The following is a 21,594-nucleotide window of genomic DNA, read 5'->3' as shown; positions in this document are numbered from 1 at the left end:
GCTTTATGCTATCATTTCATAAAGAAATTTCGAAACAATCCATGTTGTTGCTTCTAGAAATTTCAATATATTTTCTTTTCAGGCGTGGATTGTTGAATTTGTGATAATTACAGCTCAGTCTGGTGTGCTTACTTTAATGATGATAAGGAAGACATTGTGAGTTTCCAATCCCTACCAGTCCGACAGGGTGGTGCAAAGCATCAGATGTTCAGGGCTCCTCAATGGGAAGGAAGGGAATCATTAGTTGTATTGTCAGAGGTATAGGTTTAAGACACCTACATACCCTTTTATCTGTGGAATGGAACATACAACAGTGACTACTCTTCAAAAGTACTCAATTGGCTGTAAAACGCTTTGGGATGTCATGGGCTCATGAAAGGCTCTGTATCAATGCATATTCTTTTTTCTCAAAACAGCAGGAGCTTCCCCCTCGAAAAAGAGACAAAAGTAAATGTTAAAACAGCAAAAGGAAAGAGAAAAACAACAACTAAAGTCATTTTTGCATAACTTCATTAATAAGGGATTCTGCACACAGTAATTAAGTCCATTCCTAGCCTCAACCATGTTTAAAAGGTGACAGTTGCACCAAAAGTAGACTGCCAGGGCTTTGATTTATGTACAGCTAATTGCAGGTTTTATCCTTTGTTGGGGTTAGGAAAGAGAGCAAGAAAGCCGTAAGGGGTGGGAGGTTAAACAAAAGGCAGATTGTGTCTCCAAATTCACACCTGGCACATAAATTTCCTATTCATTTATTACTGGTGTTGTCAACAAGGCAAGAATCTTGCTTTAACATGACATATTAGCTGGATTTACAAATCTGGTCCTCTCCAATCCAGTTTGTGGCAATTAAATTTTGCCCTGAGTTAAACAAGGCTCTTAACTTGTTTTACATTGTGAAAGAGGACGTAAAGACATCATATCGGGTCAGAAACCACTGGGGGACACACTCAGCCATATTCCCCATCTCCTTGCACCCACTATTTTGTGGCAGCCAGTTCTGGTGGTGGAGGGTACACTCACCCGTTTGTGAACAGGTACATAGAAAATAAATGTAATCAGTCAATACATCTACCAAAGTACATCCTACATTTCCATCCTTTGAACTCGAGGTGCAGAAGCTGCCTGTTAAACTCAGGTGTCCAATGTTCTTACGACAGTGGGTGGGGTTGCACAATTTTTGTTTTGCATCTGCGCCTGTGCAAGTACTAATGGAGTATGGTCTTGCACAGGTTGAAGAGGAGACCCCATAGTTTAGCTTTTTCAGAAAGCACAGAGGCTACATGCATGTCCACCTACACAAGGCCTTGTAATCCTGACAGGTAAACACCACCTCCTATAATTAAATGGCGCCAAGCCAAGAAGGTTTGTCACAATCAGGTGTGCATCTCCATGGGTGATGGATGAGCTATCCCTTCACACCAACGCCACCCCCCACCCCAATCCCAAGATACACCCTAAGCAACTGGGCTCAGAAATTGTAGGCCATAAAGTCTACAGGTCTCTTAGTTGGATTTGAAATCCCAGGTGCTGGAATTTTAGATGGTGGAAATGGATTATGTGGCCATGTGGCAATGGATCTTTCACTGGTACCTCTAGCATCACTTCTGACACATCTTTTCATTTTCACAACCCTTTCCCTGTTCCTTGACACTTCTTGTTAAAATGTATAGAATATTCAAACAATTCGTGGTTGGATTTTCTTTACCACATGGTCTCCACAGAAATAAATGATGTAACCTGATAATAAATATTTTAACACATCAAGTTAGCCTTCAGAATAAAAGCCCAGCTTCAGCGTTGGAGCATAGTTAATTGCAGCTCCAACTGTTGTCACTTGTCGCCTTTTAATAATTGTTTCTGTGCTTTTGTTTCCTCAGACAATGGTTAAGAGATGCTCTTAAAGAAAATGACCCTGCCTCTACACTGTTGTTCTTAGTTGGGACAAAGAAGGACCTTAGTGTAAGTAGCAACTGCCTCTCGTTAGCAGACAATTTATTCAAATACAGAGAGATAATTGGTTTCAATTCCTGTATTCCAAAGCTTAAATTTTGAAAGTTAGGATTTCATATGTTCTAGGAACATAGGAACAGAGTAAGCCATTCAACTCCTTCAGCCTGTTCTGCTATTCAATTTGTTCATGGCTGAACTATACCGCTGAATCATATACCTTGATACCCTTACCGAAGAAAGATTTATCAATCTCAATCTTTAAAGTTTCAATTAATCCAGCATCCGAAGACTTCGGGGAAGAGAATTCCGCATTTCCACTATTCTTTGTGCGTCTACTTTATCCTCTTTTGTGCAAAGATGATCCTTCTAGTTTTTCCTACAGTCATCTACAGCACAGAAGGAGGTCATTCAGCCCATCGAGTCCATGCTGGCTCCCCACAGAGCTATTCAGTCAGTCCCACTCACTGCTTGATTCCCGTAGCCCTGCAAGTCTATTTCCTTCAAGTGCCCATACAATTTCCTCTGGAAGTCATTGAGTGTCTCCGCTTCCCTTGTGGGCAGCGAATTCCAGGTCACAACCACCCGCTGCATAAAAAGTGCTTCCGCATATTACTCCTGCATCTCTTACCCAAAACTTTCAATCTGTGTCCCCTAGTCCTTGTACCATTAGTTAGTGGGAACAGTTTTCCTTGTTTAACTTAGCTAAGCCTGTCATAACCTTGTACATTTTTATTAAATCTCCCCTCAATCTCCTTTGTTCTAAGGAGAACAATTCCAGTTTTTCCAACCTAACCTTGTAACTAAATTCCCCATCCCTGGAACCATTCTTGTAAATCTCCTCTGCCCCCTCTCAAGGACCCTCACATCCTTCCTAAAGTGTGGTGCCCAGAACTGGATGCAATACTCCAGTAGGGGCCTAACCAGATGATGTACAATTATTTTCACTCATTCACATTTATGACTTTAGGTCTTCTTATCTGGTTTTACTTATTTAAAGTAATATCTCAGGTTATCCTTCAGGGATGTATTGAGCTGGGAGGAGTTGGAGCACTCCTTCATGCCCCACAAGGAAATTTTGGGCCTCTCCTGCCCCAGGCTTCCTACTCCCCCCCGCCCCCCCCCCACCACTGCCACCCCCCCTCCCCCAAACCCACTCACACCTTTCCCCTTCCAGCAACAGGTTCGCAGCCACATGATTTTAGCAGCCGATATCCACTTCCCACAGACCTCCCAGCCTTGTTGTTGGGGAAGTTGTGAAAGGGCATGCTACTGAGGCCCAACACTTGGAATCAGCCGAGCCTCCCAGTTGGTCCTACCACTCAATAGCCTGCATTCCCACCTGGGAGAGAAAAACTGACGCCCCCCCCCAACCACCCCCCGGGCTCTACTTGCCTGAAAGTGCTGCAGTAGAATTTGGGTTGTGTTTTGTTCATATCATTTACACAATGTGTCATTCCTTATTATTTACAGTCTGCTGCCCAGTACAACTTAATAGAGAAAGATGCCATCAAAATTGCTAAGGAAATAAAAGCTGAATATTGGGCAGTGTCTTCTCTAACAGGTGAGTATAAAGTTTAGTTCCATGTTGAAAAAGCCATAGCCCTTTTATGCATGCTGTCTGGTGCTGGTCATTTCTTTATAAAACAAAATACTAGTTAACTACTGAGCAAATACTGGAGAATGGACCATTCCCTAGTTTCAGACTTGGTGGGGGTAATTTTAACTTACGGCAATATAATAGGTGGGATGATAACGGATCAACCGCATGTTTTACATCTCTTCTGATTTTCACTTGCAATGGAAGAGAAAATCGAGAAAGATGTGTAACGGGTGGCTGATTCAATATCACCTGTTTTATACAATTGACAAAAGTCACCATCAACCCCAGTGACTCCTATAACCTATCAAAACTGCTGTTATTTTCACATTAAAAAAAAAAATGAGATTGTGACCTTTTTAAATTCCAAGTAAGCATTGTGCGATTGCTTATCATCTATTGACTAGATATTGTGTACAAGGTTCTATCCTTGATGGAACTGAGACCCACCCTGTTTTAGATTTTAACATTTCAACATTTTGTGTCAATATTATAAGTTGAAATGAAAACAAGTGAACCCAAAATTGTAGGGAGATCGTGCCAAATATCTTACATGCGCTCCTGGCAGGGGTACAAGTGTGTGCGTATCTCTGCTTTCATGCAGTGTGTAAGCATATTGAACAAATACTCATTTTTTCTGCAAGCATTTCTTCTTCTTCTTTGGCCTTCTTGTCTTGAAAGACAATGGGTAAGCGCCTGGAGCAGGTCAGTGGTTTGTGAAGCAGCGCCTGGAGTGGCTGTAAAGACCAATTCTAGAGTGACAGATTCTTCCACAGGCGCTGCAGATAAAATTGGTTGTCGGGGCTGTTACACAGTTGGCTCTCCCCTTGCGCTTCTGTCTTTTTTCCTGCCAACTGCTAAGTCTCTTCGACGCGCCACACTTTAGCCCCGCCTTTATGGCTGCTCGCCAGCTCTGGTGATCACTGGCAACTGACTCCCACGACTTGTGATCAATGTCACAGGACTTCATGTCGCATTTGCAGACATCTTTAAAGCGGAGACATGGACGGCCGATGGGTCTGATACCAGTGACGAGCTCGCTGTACAATGTGTCCTTGGGGATCCTGCCATCTGCCATGCGGCTCACATGGCCAAGCCATCTCAAGCGCCGCTGGCTCAATAGGGTGTATATGCTGGGGATGTTGGCCACCTCGAGGATTTCTGTGTTGGAGATACGGTCCTGCCACCTGATGCCAAGGATTCTCCGGAGGCAGCGAAGATGGAATGAATTGAGACATCGCTCTTGGTTGACAGACGCTGTCCAGACCTTGCTGCCATAGAGTAAGGTACTGAGGACACAGGCTTGATACACTCAGACTTTTGTGTTCCGTGTCAGTGCGCCATTTTCCCACACTCTCTTGGCCAGTCTGAACATAGCAGTGGAAGCCTTTCCCATGAGCTTGTTGACTTCTGCATCAAGAGACAGGTTACTGGTGATAGTTGAGCCTAGGCAGGTGAACTCTTGAACCACTTCCAGAGCGTGGTCACTGATATTGATGGATGGAGCATTTCTGACGTCCTGTCCCATGACGTTCGTTTTCTTGAGGCTGATGGTTAGGCCAAATTCATTGCAGGCAGTCGCAAACCTGTCGATGAGTCTCTGCAGATACTCTTCAGTGTGAGATGTTAATGCAGCATCATCAGCAAAGAGGAGTTCCCTGATGAGGACTTTCCGTACTTTGGTCTTCGCTCTTAGACGGGCAAGGTTGAACAACCTGCCACCTGATCTTGTGTGGAGGAAAATTCCTTCTTCTGAAGACTTGAACGCATATGAGAGCAGCAGGGAGAAGAAAATCCCAAACAGTGTAGGTGCGAGAACACAGCCCTGTTTCACGCCACTCAGGATAGGAAAGGGATCTGATGTGGCGCCGCTATGCTGAATTGTGCCTTTCATATTGTCATGGAATGAGGTGATGATACTTAGTAGCTTTGGTGGACATCCAATCGTTTCTAGTAGTCTGAAGAGACCACCTCTGTGACGAGGGCAAAGGCTTTGGTGAGATCAATGAAAGCAACGTAGAGGGGCATCTGTTGTTCGTGGCATTTCTCCTGTAGCTGGCGAAGGGAGAACAGCATGTCAATGGTGGATCTCTCTGCTCGAAAGCCACACTGTGCCTCAGGGTAGACATGCTCAGCCAGCTTCTGGAGCCTGTTTAAAGTGTATCTGCAAGCATATTAGTGACAAATTTGAACTAGTTTACAAATTCTACCATGGCTTCTTCCAATCGCTTCCAGCCCTAAGTCCCAGCTCACTTCTCCGAGTATTGTATGTTTCCCCCCTCCCCCTGCTCCACTATCAGTGCTAGGGCCTTCATCTAATTGTCCCTGTACTTAGGAATTCTTTTCCTAAACCGTGATCTCGTTACATCTCTCCTAAGCTTCAAATGCCTTCTCAAAACCTGCCTCTTTGAGCAGTATTTATCATTTATTTTAAATTTTCTTCCAGCTCCTACTCAGTGTACAAATTTCCCCCCTTCAACATTCCTTTGGTTGCATTGCTACCGTAAAAACGTTCGCTCAAGGGCTCTCCCAATCAGCCACTGTAGCTTCAGTGAAACTGTGGAAAAACCATGTAAACAAGCTTTCCGCCTGTAATGGTGTTCAGTCAGGAGAATTCTCTGAGGAATTTCCTGATGATTATGTAAGTTGTTGTTGTAAAGGCTAACACATGTTACCTGCTGACTTATTCCAATAGATGGTGCTCTTCGACCATTTTTCAATACCATGTAAATCTTTTCAAGCGCCAAAATGCCAATAAGCCCAACTTCAAAAATAGCATCCACCAAGCATCTGAGACAAGCTGTTTACTTTATCAGAGCTTGTATTATTAGCCTGCCAAAACTGAAATGAGTTGAATCTAACATTTATGGATTTTCTCACAAAATTTGGCATTTTCATTAAAGAATTTGTTGCCATTTTATAATTTCTATAGAATAAAAATTGCATATCCTACTTTAAGGTACCTTCTTCTCTATTATTCCTTAGTGTGCTGGTATTTACAGTGTAACCATTGGACAGGAGTACATTGTAATAAGCATTTTAGATGTCATTGTATTGTGGACAGTTAGACTGTTGTGGGCTTTTTCATTTTCTGTTTTCTTCATGGGTCTCTCTGGACTACACACCATTCCTAATCCAACAAGGCAAGTGACCAGTATCTAGGCATCTTCCAATGGAACTTTTGATCTCTGCATTAGGAATTGTGTGAGATTGCCAATGGACATTGATCTTCCTGTTTCTCTGCTGATCTAAGGGCCAATTGCCTAGGCTTCTCTACTTGGCAGTTCCCCACAATTATTGGGTACTTGTCCCAATGCTCCTTGGCATTGACTTGTTGGTACGCCCTTGCGCTGCTATGCCTAGAAAGAAGTTACACTTCACGAGCAAATTGGCAAAGGGTCAATAAAATTCAAGAGGTAAATGCGTGGCTCAAAGATTGGTGTGAGAGAAATGGGTTCGAATTCGTGGGCCATTGGCACCAGTACTGGGGAAGGAGGGATCTGTTCCGATGGGACGGACTCCACCTGAATCATGCTGGGACCAGAGTCCTGGCGACTTGCATAACTAGGGCTGTAGATAGGACTTTAAACTAAATAGTGGAGGGGAGGGTTCAGTTGCATGGAAAAACAAGAAGTTAAAAGAGAAGGTAGGAGTGCAAGTTAGCGGTGAAGCTGATTGTTACTGGAAAATAAAAGGAAGGGACAGATCGTGTGAACATCATATTGCAGCAAGGAATCGTACAAGAGTAGGGAAATTTAATAATGGAACAAACGTAAAGGCTTTGTATCTGAATGCATGAAGCATTCGGAATAAAATAAATGAGTTAACAGCGCAAATAGAGACAAATGGGTATGATTTAGTTGCGATTACTGAGACGTGGTTGCAGGGAAACCAGGTTTGGGGGAATTGAATATCCAAGGGTACTCAGTATTTCGGAAGGATATACAGAAAGGAAAAGGAGGTGGTGTAGCTTTTTTAGTAAAGGAAGAGATCAGTGCTGTAGTGAGAAATGATATAGGCACTGGAGGTCAAGGTGTAGAATCAGTCTGGGTAGAAATAAGAAATAGTAAGGGAAAGAAGTCATTGGTGGGAGTAATCTATAGGTCCCCAAACAGTACTTCCGCAGTGGGGCACAGTATAAACCAGGAAATACTGGGGTTTTGTGAGAAAGGTATGGCAATAATCGTAGGTGATTTTAATATGCATATAGACTGGATTAGTCAAATTGACAAGGGTAGCCTCGAGGGAGAGTTCATTGAATGTATTAGAGATTGTTTTTTGGAGCAATATGTTGTGGAACCAACCAGGGAGCAGGCTATTCTAGATTTGGTGTTGTGTAATGAGGTAGGATTAATAAATGATCTCATTGTTAAGGATCCTGTAGGGAAAAGTGATCATAGCATGCTAGAATTTCAAATTCAGTTTGAGGGCGAGAAGCTGGAGTCCCACACGAGCGTCCTGGAGTTAAACAAAGGTAATTATATAGGCATGAGGACAGATTTGGCCCTTGTGGGCTGGGCAGGAAGACTACAAGGTAGGACAGTTGGCGAGCAGTGGCAGATGTTTAAGGAGTCATTCAGTTTATCCCAACTAAAATATACTGCAGAGAGGAAGAAAGATTCTAGGAGGGGGAAAAAGCATCCATGACTAAGCAAGGAAGTTAAGGATAACATAAAGACAAAAACTAAGGTATACCATATTGCAAAGGCCTGTGGCAGGCTGCAAGATTGGGAAACTTTTAAAGATCAACAAAGGTTACTAAAAAAGTAATAAAAAGAGCAAAGGTAAATTATGAAAGAAAACTAGCGCAAAATATAAAAAAGGATAGCAAAAGCTTCTATAAGTATATAAAAGGGAAGAGAGTAGCTAAAGTGAATGTTGGTCCATTAGAGGATGAGACTGGGGAGTTAATAGAAGGGAACACAGAAATTGCAGAGACACTAAATCAGTATTTTGCTTCAGTTTTCACAGTGGAGGACACTAGTACCATCCCGATAGTAATAGGTAATACAGAGGTTATAGAAAGGGAGGAACTTAGAACAATCATCATCACTAGAGAAAAAGTACTGAGCAAACTATTGGGGTTGAAGGCAGAAATGTCCCCAGGGCCTGATGGCCTACATCCTAGGATCTTAAAGGAAGTGGCAGTGGAGATAGTGGATCTATTGGTTATAATCAAAATTCTCTGGATACGGGAAAGGTTCCAGTGGATTGGAAAAAAGCTAATGTAACGCCCTTATTCAAAAAGGGAGGGAGGCAGATAGTAGGAAACTATAGACCAGGTAGTTTAACATCTGTCATAGGGAAATTGTTAGAATCCATTATTAAGGAAGTAATAACAGGACATTTAGAAAGTCAAAACGTAATCCATCAGAGTCAGCATGGCGTTATGAAGGGTAAATCGTGTTTGACTAATTTGCTAGAGTTCTTAGAAGATGTAACAAGCAAAGTGGATAATGGGGATCCTGTAGATGTAGTTTATCTGGACTTCCAGAAGGCATTTGATACGGTGCCACACAAAAGGTTAATACACAAGCTAAGTTCACATGGGGTTAGGGGCAATTTATTAGCATGGGTAGAGGATTGGCTAACCAACAGAAAACAGAGAGTTGGGATAAATGGGTCTTTTTCTGGTTGGTAAGATGTAACTAGTGGGGTGCCACAGGGTTCAGTCCTCGGGCCCCAATTGTTTACAATCTATATTAATGACTTGGATGCAGGGATAGAAGGTACTATAGCCAAATTTGCAGATGACACTAAAATAGGTGGGACAGTAAGTTGCAATAAAGAAATAAGAAATCTACAAATGGATATGGATAGATTAGATAAATGGGCCAAAATTTGGCAGATGGATTTTAACATGGATAAGTGTGAGGTTATCCATTTTGGTCAGAAGAATAGAAGGGCAAATTATTATCTAAATGGAGAGAAACTTCAGAGTGCTTCGGAGCAGAGGGATCTGGGTGTCCTCGTGCATGAATCGCAGAAAACTAGTATGCAGGTACAGCAGGTGATAAGGAAGGCAAATGGAATTTTGGCATTTATTGCTAAAGGAATAGAGTATAAAAGCCGGGAAGTGTTGCTGCAACTGTACAAGGCATTGGTGAGACTGCTCCTGGAGTATTGCATACAGTTTTGGTCCCCTTACTTGAGAAAGGATGTAGTTGCATTGGAGACAGTTCAGAGGAGGTTCACTGATTCCAGAGATGGTGGGCTTGTCTTATGAAGAGAGATTGAGCAGTTTAGGCCTTTACTCTCTAGAGTTTAGAAGAATGAGAGGAGATCTAATTGAGGTATATAAGATGGTTAAGGGTATTGACAAAGTAGACGTAGAGAGGATGTTTCTCTGGTGGGGCAATCTAGAACGAGAGGTCATAGTTTTAGGATAAGGGGTAGCAGATTTAAAACAGAGATGAGGAGAAATTATTTCTCTCAAAGGGTCATGAATCTGTGGAATTCACTACTCCAGAGTGCGGTGAATGCCGGGACATTGGGTAAATTTAAGGAGGAGGTAGACATTAATTAGAAATGGGTTGAAGGATTATGGAGAACGGGCAGGAAAATGGAGTTGAGGCCAAGATGAGATCAGCCATGATCGTATTGAATGGCGGAGAAGGCTCGAGGGGCTGAATTGCCTGCTCCTGCTCCTAGTTCTTATGTTCTTATATAACAAATTGTACCAGTAGAATATGCTGTGGCCCTTCGATTGAATGTTAACATGTTCTTCTTCATTGTCATTAGGAGAGAATGTAAAGGAGTTCTTCTTCAGGGTTGCATCATTGACCTTTGAAGCCAATGTACTGGCTGAGCTAGAAAAGACTGGCCCCAGGAAGATTGGGGACGTCGTTCGTAAGTATAGCTGTTCATAAAATATATCACTCCTTTTCAGTAGTAGCTATTCAGATCCCAGTAGTTTTAATGGTAGCAGCAATCATGGAAAAGACATTCATTTGGGGATGTGGAGACGCTAATTAAAATATCTATTTTAAAATATGGATATTGCTCCCCTCTAAGTGAGTGCCGGATCTTGGCTCAGTCATCAGAGGTGAGGCAGGCCACCTAGGCAAGGAAAATAAAAGTGAGCAGTCAATTTCATGGGGCTCTACATACCTCCTAACAGATATTGATGCTTAGTGGCGATGGGACCAAGTCATTCAACTGCCCTGTCAACTGGCAAAGTGGATTAGGATGCTGACACTGGAGGGAGGGAAAGGAAGAAATAACTATTCAAAAAGTCAGTCAAGCTGGGTGTGGAACCATCCCCCAACATGATTCAGTAGGGGTCATTTTTAACTCCTGACTGGCATCTTTTTTCATCTTTTAACATGGTTTTGCATTATGAAGTAATGGGCAGTAACCCGGATCGCACTCATTCGGAACGGGTGTGGGGAGTGGGTGGATAGCTGGGGATGGAGGTGGTTGCGTATATTTCATTTGTACCTCACAATTGTAATCAGGGTCCTACATAGGAGCCTGATTTTCATATTGCAAGTGACATCCCAGCTGAAGCAGACCAGAATGCTACCCAAGATGATGGCAGCCAAAGTAGCATTGGTAAAAGTGGCATTAAAAGACCCAATGACATTCCCATGCCTGGACCTCAGTGTCTTTAGAAGAGTAGAGAAAGTCTGATTGGGATACAGGGGAGGGCATGTTACAAAGTTGTAAGTAGTCATTCTACCACAATCTGAGTAAAATACCTCCAAATTTATTTTTATTGGAATAAATTATAATAAGCTTGAATGTACAATCTTGTAATTTTTTTTTTTACAAATACCTTTTTTCTCTACAGGCATCAACAACAATGACAAAAACCTGTTTAAAAATGCAAAGAAATCCAAGCCTAACTGCTGTCAGTGACAGAGAGCCACACTGCCAATGTCAGAGATTACATGTTGCACTACTTTCATATCTTAACCAAAGACTTCTCACGCCATCAAAATAATGTCACTAGCCACTCACTGAAACTTCGTAATGCAAAACCATGTTAAAAGATGAAAAAAGATGCCAGTCAGGAGAATGTCCAGCAAGGAGCCCTGTCCGCTTGAGAATATCTCCAAGAATTCGCTGTCAAGCCTTTGCCATATATGTCAATTCTGCTTCACATTATAATTATGAATGGAAAAATCTAACATTCCGATGTGCTGAAGCTCACTTTGATGCCAATTGGGTTGAACTCAGTGCGAGATCCAGGAAGAAAACCATTGTTGGAGATTTTGTGTCTCGTGCCATTGGTGTGCACAACCTAAAAAATCATTTCTGCAGAACAAAATTAAAGAGCATAGGTCTGAAAAGGAAGCTATGAGGCTGGTGTGGTGCACACTAAAATACATTTCAGTAGATTTTCCTGATTGTATACGTGGGGCACGACAAGTAGAGGAAAGCCAGGCAGGGAGTATCACACGCTCTTACATGAGCCTACTCATTGTCTCTCCATATACATTAATGGAGGGAAAATTGAGTGGGCTCCCTTACATGCTGCTCCCCGCTTGATTTTCCTATATTTTTCACATCCGGGTTGTCCAATAACCCCAAGTGCAGGACCAGGAAAATCAGCCTATTTTCAACAGTATGCAAAGACTCAACAAGATTGCACATAGCATCACAAATCAACAATATTCCTAGTTCTATACTAAACCAAAGTCTTGTGATGTTTTTATGTACTCAGTGCTAATGTGAGGAACTGTAGAGTTTGAATGTTTAGTGTTAAGGAGACACTGTTGACATGTTAGGACATTTTTCAACACCAGGATCCTTAATCCTGCCAGCGTAACGAGTCAATCCAAAAATATAATTCTTTGTGTAATTAATTTTGAGATGATTCAACTGCATGATTATCTGCGCAAACTGCACAATATTTCCTTTCTCTTTCATTTGTATAAGCTAGCCTTTTGCAACATTTGACAAAAATTAAGTCAAAGTTTTAAAATATAAAGTGAAACGAGGTAATTATACTGCAGTTTGCCAGTTTCCCCTGCAGCAGACAGGTGTAAATTTCCCTGTGTAAGTGCTAAGCACAGACAATGTGGATGAAGAGCCAAGCTGATGGATCTCTGCCCCTTGACGATGCCCCAGGATTTCTGAGACTCTGCCAAGGGGACAGAGATAGACTGTAGTGCAGGCTGGGACAGTCATTAAAATAAGGTAGGAGAGGGTATTCCTGACTCTCCCATCTTATTTTCTTGTTCCCCGGGACCCAGGTGTCCATTTGGAGGGATGCCCTGAAGAAGCAGGCCTTAAGACCTCGTATCTAGTTGCTGTTCAGTTGAAGGATCAGAGAATGGCAGGCAGCAGCCTTTAGACAAGACTCCATCTTTTCGGCACAATCATTCTATTTTCTCCCTTGCTGCTGCTGGTTGTCCCCTGCAGAGAAGGCAGTCTGGAGCTTGGACCTCACCTTTCTGTGTATTGATGAAGCTGAGATATTGCTCAATGGTTTTCACACATCAAGTTCCGTATTCGATTCTGTTGTACATCCCACACCTTTACTTCTGTAACTTTCAAGGGAAAGTGATATGCAGATTGACTCAGGGCCGCAACTCATTAACATTAATTTTATTTACTTTATTTTTTGAGAGATTATTTAGTTATATTTCTGCCTTTTTGGTTATAAGTACTTTGGGACATCCTGAGGCCATGGAAGGTGTTATATAAATGCTAGTTCTTTGTATTTCAATCCCCTTCCTTCACCTGTCTGCTGCAATAACCTGCTCCCAAGCTGTCAAGTTCTTGTGGTGTCCTGACCAATATTCCTTACTCACCCAAATTGGCTGCCATCTTTGCCTGCATAACATTAATGACTGCATCTAAAAAGCAATTTGTTGCTTATTAAGTGCTTTGGAATGCCCTAAGGATATGATAAAGTTTAATTACAGTTGCACTGTACCATTCCATATGATGCCTAACTCTAGATAAATCGAAACAGCAGAGCAAGCCTTCTAGAGGGTTGTTTTGTGAGAAAAGTTAAAGAAAATTTATGTTACTCAACTCTCATTGGTTTATAATATCAGTTTAGTAAAGTCATGTTTTTTAACTTTAAATTCATGGGAAATATATCCCATGTGTCTATACTTATGAGCCAACCTACAGTACATTCTGATGACTGAATCTGCAGCACGCAAACTTGCTTGTTGCACTGTATAATTATTTTAATGAAAGGGAGTCACCTTTATTCATTTCGGTTTGTATCAAAAATATGTATTAAATACTTGTCCAAATAGAAATTACATGGGGCAGAGTTTAACTTTAATTGGCATCAGAAAACCGCTCCTCACCAGCCCACGCCCCCATACACCCCACCTGATTTTCCCTTTCATTGACTTCCATGGGAAGAATAATTAGCTGGGGTGTATGATGGCCAATCCACTACTACCCATTCCCCACCACCCCACCCGCCCCTGGCAAAAGTTATTGTTTACCCCATAGTGTTGTCACTTCATCAAAGTGACCTAAACAGCCTTTCTTTGTAGTATGAGCATTTACAGTATCATTGTGTCCTAAATTCTTTCTTCTGCTTGCAAATAAGTTTAGGGGTTAAACATCTACCAAAACCGATTTTTTGATTTACACATTTAAGTCTAGCAGTACAACTCTCAATTTGCTGCCCATTTTGGAAGATTATTATATGGAAATAATGAAGGCACAGTATGGAGAGGTTATAGATAATTCAGTCAACTGGTTTTAAAAGTGCCACTGGTAGAGACGCTATATGGCATCCGTAACAAAAACATTCAGAATGAGTTAGGGCAATGGGATTTCAGACAGATGCATTCATCACTAATATCCAGTAGTGTGATTTAGATTTGTTTCTTGTTGTGAGTAGAGTAGGCATTTGGGAATTCAATCCACCCATATGAAAACCAAAAGGTACTAACCCAAAATTGAACTCAGTGGAGCAATGAGAACTTTGGGATAAAGCGAGTGAAAAGGGCAATGATTAGTTCTATGACAATCTTGCACAGTATTGTACGCAAACCTATTGATAGAAGCACAATTGGTTCCTCCATGTTTGCAGTTATCCTGGGTGATTAATCTTTTTCTGTGTGTGTGCGCTCATTTTAGTAATCATAATTTTTTATAAGCCGCAGCTTTATGTTCAACTTTTTTTCACTTTACTGTAGAATGATACATGTTTCTGCAATAAAGATGTTTTCACTATTATAAAAGCTGTCTAGTCAAGAGTGGACCTACTTTAATGCCTGAGGCCTATATATAGTGTGAACTGTAATAGGTTTAGAGGCAGTTGGAGTAAACTGGGAGAGAGCTAAGGATCTATTTCCGTTCATGGTATGCTAAGCACTACCCAGCAACAGCAGCAGCACAACGAGGTGAGACTTCAATCCATACAAATCCACAAACAGCACTGCAGGACCTTTAGCAGTATCTTAAAAAAAACTTCTCTTGTCTTGTAGGATGGAAGTGGGGATAGAGGGTAATAAAAAATGTGCAGAAGCTTTACACCATACAGAAGGAGGGAGAAAACAAAATGATGGATTAATGGCTCTGGGTTATAGAGTAGAGTCATAGAGAGATACAGCACTGAAACAGGCCCTTCGGCCCACCGAGTCTGTGCCGACCCTCAGCCACCCATTTATACTAATCCTACATTAATCTCATATTTCTTACCACATCCCCAACTTCCCTCAATTCTCCTACCACCTACCTACACTAGGGGCAATTTACAATGGCCAATTTACCTATCAACCTGCAAGTCTTCGGCTGTGGGAGGAAACCGGAGCACCCAACGGAAACCCACGCGGTCACAGGGAGAACTTGCAAACTCCGCACAGGCAGTACCCAGAACCGAACCCGGGTCGCTGGAGCTGTGAGGCTGCGGTTGTTCTCAAATGTTTCTGTGACACTGAGATCAAAATGCTTTTACTTCAGAGAATGCCATAAAGCGCAGACACATCAGCAGCCCTTTCAAAGGTAAAGGATGCAAGCTTCAGGGTTTGACAACATCAGCGACCAACCTTTACATGGATTTCATGAGTTGTCATTGTATTAGCTGCCTTCTATCCTTGGAGCTGATCCCATACACCCATGAGCTTGCATCATAATATTATTTCACATCATGACACAGTGCACAGTCTGCAGCACAAATATAAACAACTGTGTCATTCTGGGATATAGGGTGAAATCGTATCAGCCCTACAGAGGTTTCTTTGGAGGTTTTAGAATGTCATGTGTCATGTAAGCTCCCCAACCTTTTCCCGCTTTCAAAAGATCTTCTCAAAGGCAGGTTCCCTGTGGTAGCGGCTGCCCGCCCAATAGTGGCGGGTTTACAATCAAAGCATTTAAAAGGACAATGAGTCCCTATTTTTGGACACAGCTGGAATCTTGCAAGCAGTGCATGGGTCCCTGGCAGTGTCAGACCCCAGTAGTGTCAGACCCTGGCAGGTGAGAGGGAACAACAAGAGGTCGGGGCCTCGTTGTATTTGAGGCTGTTGAAGAGCTCACCAGCAGCAAATGGCCAGGCTGCTGTCTACTCATATCACAGCCTTGCCATTGAGTGAAGAGATCATGGAGATGGATGTTCTCAATGACCAAATGCAGTAAACCTTGTATCTGCTCCACAGATGCTAATAGCGGCTGCAGTGCCTCAATGCCGATTCATCAGTCCAACCTCCTCAGCTGTCACAACGGGGCTGCCGGCTTGCATTGGGATGGGCCTTGATGTCCTGCGCTTCCCCCATAAAGAACCTGTCCCCCTTCCTTAAGTGGATGGCGAATGCGGAGACCGCCTCTTAATTGGCTGCCTGCCAAAAGACTCCAATGTCTCATTTAGGGTCAGAACCTGGAAATGGTCACGACACCTGAAAGAAAACCTTTAAAGAGGAGACGATTTTGCCCATAGGTTCACCTTGTTAAAACAAATTAAAGCGAAGAAATCATTTAAAGTTAGAATGTGACTCTATCTGTTTTGACCAGCACAACTCCGCATACATAATTTGTGAGTATTAAAGTTTTATCAACAGCAAATTGATGAATGGTCAAATAATTTGATTTTGGTGTTTTTGGTTGGTCTGGATATTGGGAGAAATCCCTATTCTTCAAGAAGTGTCATGGGATATTTTACCTGAGCAGGCAAATGGGGCCTTGGTTTAACATTTCATTTGAAAGTTGGCACCTCCAACAATGCAGCACTCCTTCAATAATGCACAAGTCGAAATGTGCAGAAATCTGAAGTAGGATTTGGGCTTCTGGCATTCTGCTCTTTTCAGAGGTATTTGCCTCTTGCTCCTGTTTTGTCTACTGATGCCATCATAAGAGCAACAGAGCCTCTGAGCAGGTTGAATATCTGCCCTTTCAATTGAGGAATGGTAAGTGAAACACTGGGGGGGGGACAGACAAGTACACTTTGTGTGTCCGATGTATTAGACTTAGAAACTGAGTCCTGTCTGTCCCTTAGAAATTACATTTCTAAGGATTGCATCTGTTGTGTGTGTATCAATAAAAAAGGGACTTTGGGAGACAATGATGCTTCACTCAGATTTATTCTGGAATTTTTCTCTCAAAGGCTTTAAACGTCTCCAGATATTTATCATTAAACTGTGGTTGCAGGTGATCGGGGACACAAGTTGAACATTTGTATCTCTCTTTAATTCGCTTTCCTCCTTCACTTTCCTCAATGCAGATTGTAGCAATACCTATAAAGGAAACAAAGCACATTACAAGACATACACAGAGGAGAAAGACAATAAGTCACATCTACACTGCCAGAAAGAATTCTGCCTTCCCCTCCCCCTTCCTCCATGACATCATCCAAATATTTCTGAAATGACTGCAGATTTTTACTTCCACTATCTTACTCGGCATTCCATTCATGTTAAGCAAAGCTAGAATGATAAAATGTTTCAAATATATTCCTTATATTTCTTCTGTCTGAATCCTCATGCTTATAACTCTATATGGGTGGTTGGCTATTTTTGTTTTGGTGAGCTAGGTGGCTGACACAGGCAGAAACCCATCACCATACTGAAGTATCTCCAAATAAAGCTACCTAGCAATCCACATAGTTTCTCTTTGCCCAATGTGGAATGCACACTGTAAGAATCCTGGAAAATCCCTACATTGGGTTTTCTTACTAATTAATGAGAATGAACTTAAATATTATGACTGGCTGTGCATTTCTTTAATTTCATCATCATAACACCTAATCTTATACTGAACTATTTTATTCCTGCTTGTGATATACCTGGATAAAAGCAGCTGAGAAGTGACTTTGTTGATGGGGAATTGTGGTTTGGACTTTCGTTGATCAAGTATTTTTGACCCTGATGGTTTTGAAAGGGACCAAATCGTAAAAAGGTAAACCTCGGCGGAAATCTAGCAGAGTGCACAAACTGGCAGTCTGCTGCATGACAGCTAAAAGATAAACACCTGAGCAGAACTTCAGAGGCCCAAATGTGCATACAGCCGAGACAAAGCAGCCAAGTACCAAGGCCACTATTTTTTTCTTGCTTTAATCAAGCTTGGAATTGGAATGTTTTCGAGCTAATAGGAGTTTGAGCCAGAGATCTTGAGAGTTTGACCTGCCTTGGGCAGGCAGATGGACAAATGACATCTTTTGTAATTGGGCCGTTCAAATAATACCAAAGTAATTATTGGGTTAAATCAGTCTTCATAGACCTTGTTGTGTAAAGAAAGTATAAGAGGAGATTCCCCAAACACAGAAATTGTAGAGCTATTAGGTGTTGCATTGACTGATGCGATGGGACCCAGGTCACCACCAGGGAGTTGTTACATGGAGATTGTGCTTCCACCCAGGATGTAATGGTAATGCTGTTGCACTTTGATATGACAGCTTAGACATTAGCATATGTCAAGTTTTACTTATACTGAATAAAATATAACCACTGTCACTAATAAGGATTATCACTTTGAATCATTTCAGAACTTGGGAATTAGGGGTTAAAGGATTAATTGACTCTAATTACCTCAAATTCTAGCAACACTCTGTCCCCATAGGGACACATTCCATTTACCTAAGTCCAGGAGGCTTAGGTGCAAACTGGTAAGTGACCAAACCTAAGGACCCCTGGGTACTTTTGGAATTTGCCAGCCAATACCATGTATCCTACCTGAACAGAACACTGGTAAGCTTCCCGCTGTTTGTCCAGACCATCAGCACATGAGCTTTCTGGGTTATGTGAAACTAGGTGGGATGAATCCCAGTTGCCTTTGATAGTTCTGTGACTCCAGGTCATAATAATTAGCCAAGCTAGCTGGTTCATCAATTAGCAACACTCAGATATATTGTGAACCTGCCTGGCTCATGGCTCAGAGCATTGAGTCTGTCATTGAGGGATGTCCTAGTTCCACCATCAGGCATGTAACTTTGGAACCAACTCTACCCCAAAGAAACGTCACGTACCCCCTTTTCCTTCAAGAAGGATAATGACTAGTTGCTCAGCTGTCTGCATGGGGTCCAGTTACTAGTAGACTCCTGTAGGGATATATCACATTTCGCATTAAATGAGTTACAAAATCAGTGTTAGCTTCCAAAAAATGCCCCTGAACTGGATTTGAAATTGAAGTTTATGATTACAACATACCAGATCGAAAATTAATATGGACTGGATATTGTATTGGGAAGGCTGAAAGGATCACTTTGCCTGCTCAATAGTGTCAGACCACGATTGGACATTCAGGGAGGGGGAGCTTAATGAATACTTTTAACATTCCCTTTCAACATTCCTTTCAAGGTTGAGCCAAATGGCCTTCCCTCACTTTTCTGACAGTGGTGGTTATTGTTCAATTAAAACACCAGAATAATGTCGGCAGAAGTTAAAAGGTGTGCTTTGGGTGTTTACTACCGGCAGTGATCAATTGGCATTATTTTCTTTCCCCACCTGCTATAGTTCCACCTTGTTCTTCAATGAGCGCAATTGCAGCCTCCATTGTGCCTCCGGTCTCAATCCACTGGTCCACTAACAGAATTCGTAAACCTGAAATCACAATATTCAAAACATTGCTGAAAATAGACATGTTGTCGAAGCTTTTCATCTTGCACTCATCAGGACAAACCGCAGAAATAACCAATATGGGGAAAACAACAACTTATACTGCATGAGAAGAGAGTTCTGATTGGTTGGCAAGTGAAGTCTGATTGGTAGAGGTGTTGCCATGGAGAATGAACCAGTTTATGGTGACTGACAGTTAACTGCCAAGCTTTGTTTGAAATTTCACCAGGCAACTTGTATTTTTGCCCCTGCCCCACAGCACTCACCATCCTCTACTGAGAGTAGCAGCCACCCTGCAAAGATGCTTTGTAGTTAGCTGGTAGGAACTATGCAAGAGTGGCCCAGTGTGGAATTTCCTTTGTTTTTCCCTCTCCCCTTGTGATTAAGTACTTATTCTTTGCTTGGTGCTCCCCCACAATCTCCCAGCTGGGACCAGTAACTCAAAAACTGAGCAATCACCTCATTCTACCTTTGTGAGGCCATGCTTCTTCCAGACATATGTCATTCATCAGTGGAAGAAAGAGAGAAGGGAGAAGGGATAAAAGAGATAGCGCATCACCGAGGCACTGATCGCACAAGAAATATGTCATTGTCAACAAGCTGTATGCTTATTCAACACAAGGGGTACTAATATGCAGTAGGCTCTTTATAAGTCAATGTCATCACTCAAATGGACAATTATAATGGTAGGCCAGTCTTTTTAAGAGAAGTTGATTACTGACAGTTCCATCTAAACAATAACTTGGATTTTGTATCAACCTATAGCTAAAATACCATAGAGGCAGCAACCACACTGTCAATTCAAATGCCCATGGTGCTATCTGAAGAAGGGAAGTAAGCATCCAACAAGTACCCCATCCAAAAAATTCAGATAAACTGGGCAAGTTCCCACTTTGTTCAAAGGTTCATATCTGAAATGCTGGGCTGAATTTTTGCCTTGGGTGTGGGAAACAAGAGCCGGGACTGTTTCCAGATCCCGAACCCAAACCCCGAGGGGAAACAATCACTGACCTTGGAATATTGACCTGTGCCCCCTCTTAATTGGCAAGGTTCCCTGTCCAATTAAGCGCGGCAGGCTGGCTCTCAAGCTGGAGATCCAATCAGAGGCCTTCCAGCTAAGTAACTAAGAGGGCGCTTCAACAAGAAGGTGTCCCCTCAGCCACTTTTTCAAAACTTTAATTAAAAATTGTAAATAGCAGCCAGGCCACCACTATGGAGGGAGATCCCCTCTACAGGGCAGCCGCTGGTGGGGAGGACCTGTAGGCCTGCCAAGAGTGCTGGAATCCCTGCCTGCTGCTGGGCGCCCGCCTCCAGGCAGTTAGCCTGCTTCCTGTCGCATCGGGAAACTGGAGGCAGACTGGAAAATTCCAGTCAGCCTCCTTAACGTACCCTTAACAAGGATCTTAACAAGCCTAATTACCTACTCACCTTGTGGGGGAGGGCAGCCTTCCAGGTTCTGAATCCGCATCAGGAAACTGGTATGCCAGCTGGTGTCGTAATTTTTGGGCCCCATTTGCCTCTTTTTCCTGACATTGGCGGGGCCCAAAAATTCAGCCCATTAACTTGTCTGTTATCTCCACAGATGCTGCCTGGCCTGCTGAGGGTTTCTTGCATTATCTGTTATTATTTCAGATTTTCACACCTGTAGCATTTTGTTCAAGCTGGTCATTCATCTCATTTTCCATTTGTGGAATTTTGCTATATGTAACTGGCTGCTATTTATGTTTATGCAATAACAATGGCTGAGCTTCAAAAGTAATTCTTTTTTGTATTGTCCTGAGGATATCTGTTGCTTTGTAGATGCAAATTCTTCCTAATATTCTGTGCATATCATCTTCAAGAGATTTGCCCTTTAACATCATCTCTCCAGACTGTAGAGTTTGATCTCTAATCTTTACTTGTCACCTAGCTCATCCCCTTCACACTTGACATTTTCGTGTTGCTCTTCTTTGCACCCCCTCCAATTCATGGATACCCTATTGTACATTTTATTCTGAGACATTTACATAGGATATACAGTACAGAAACAGGCTATCTGACCCAACCAGTCAATGCTGGCATTTATACTCTGCTCGAGCCTCC

General features: G+C 42.3%; 2 protein-coding genes across 3 annotated transcripts in view; one reads left to right on the top strand and one right to left on the bottom strand.

The window, feature by feature from the left end:
• rab34a (RAB34, member RAS oncogene family a) overlaps positions 1-14,663 on the top strand; it is a 49,428-nt gene extending 34,765 nt beyond the window's left edge. The window contains exons 8-11 of the mRNA XM_068010381.1: positions 1,878-1,959; positions 3,421-3,511; positions 10,289-10,396; positions 11,340-14,663. Coding sequence (XP_067866482.1) covers positions 1,878-1,959; positions 3,421-3,511; positions 10,289-10,396; positions 11,340-11,407 — 349 coding nt within the window. The 3' untranslated portion in view covers positions 11,408-14,663. The remainder of the gene's footprint in view (positions 1-1,877; positions 1,960-3,420; positions 3,512-10,288; positions 10,397-11,339) is intronic.
• Positions 14,664-17,024: 2,361 nt separating this feature from the next.
• Positions 17,025-21,594, bottom strand: part of zgc:174895 — a 33,752-nt gene continuing 29,182 nt past the window's right edge. For both annotated transcript variants that reach the window (XM_068009977.1, XM_068009976.1), the window contains 2 exons: positions 19,402-19,497; positions 17,025-17,196 (listed from right to left, as the gene is read on the bottom strand). In XM_068009977.1, coding sequence (XP_067866078.1) covers positions 17,042-17,196; positions 19,402-19,497 — 251 coding nt within the window. In that variant the 3' untranslated portion in view covers positions 17,025-17,041. The remainder of the gene's footprint in view (positions 17,197-19,401; positions 19,498-21,594) is intronic.

Source organism: Heterodontus francisci, chromosome 30 (genome assembly GCF_036365525.1).
Source record: "Heterodontus francisci isolate sHetFra1 chromosome 30, sHetFra1.hap1, whole genome shotgun sequence".
Lineage (NCBI taxonomy): Eukaryota > Metazoa > Chordata > Chondrichthyes > Heterodontiformes > Heterodontidae > Heterodontus > Heterodontus francisci.
This window is presented reverse-complemented; position numbering and strand designations above follow the sequence as displayed.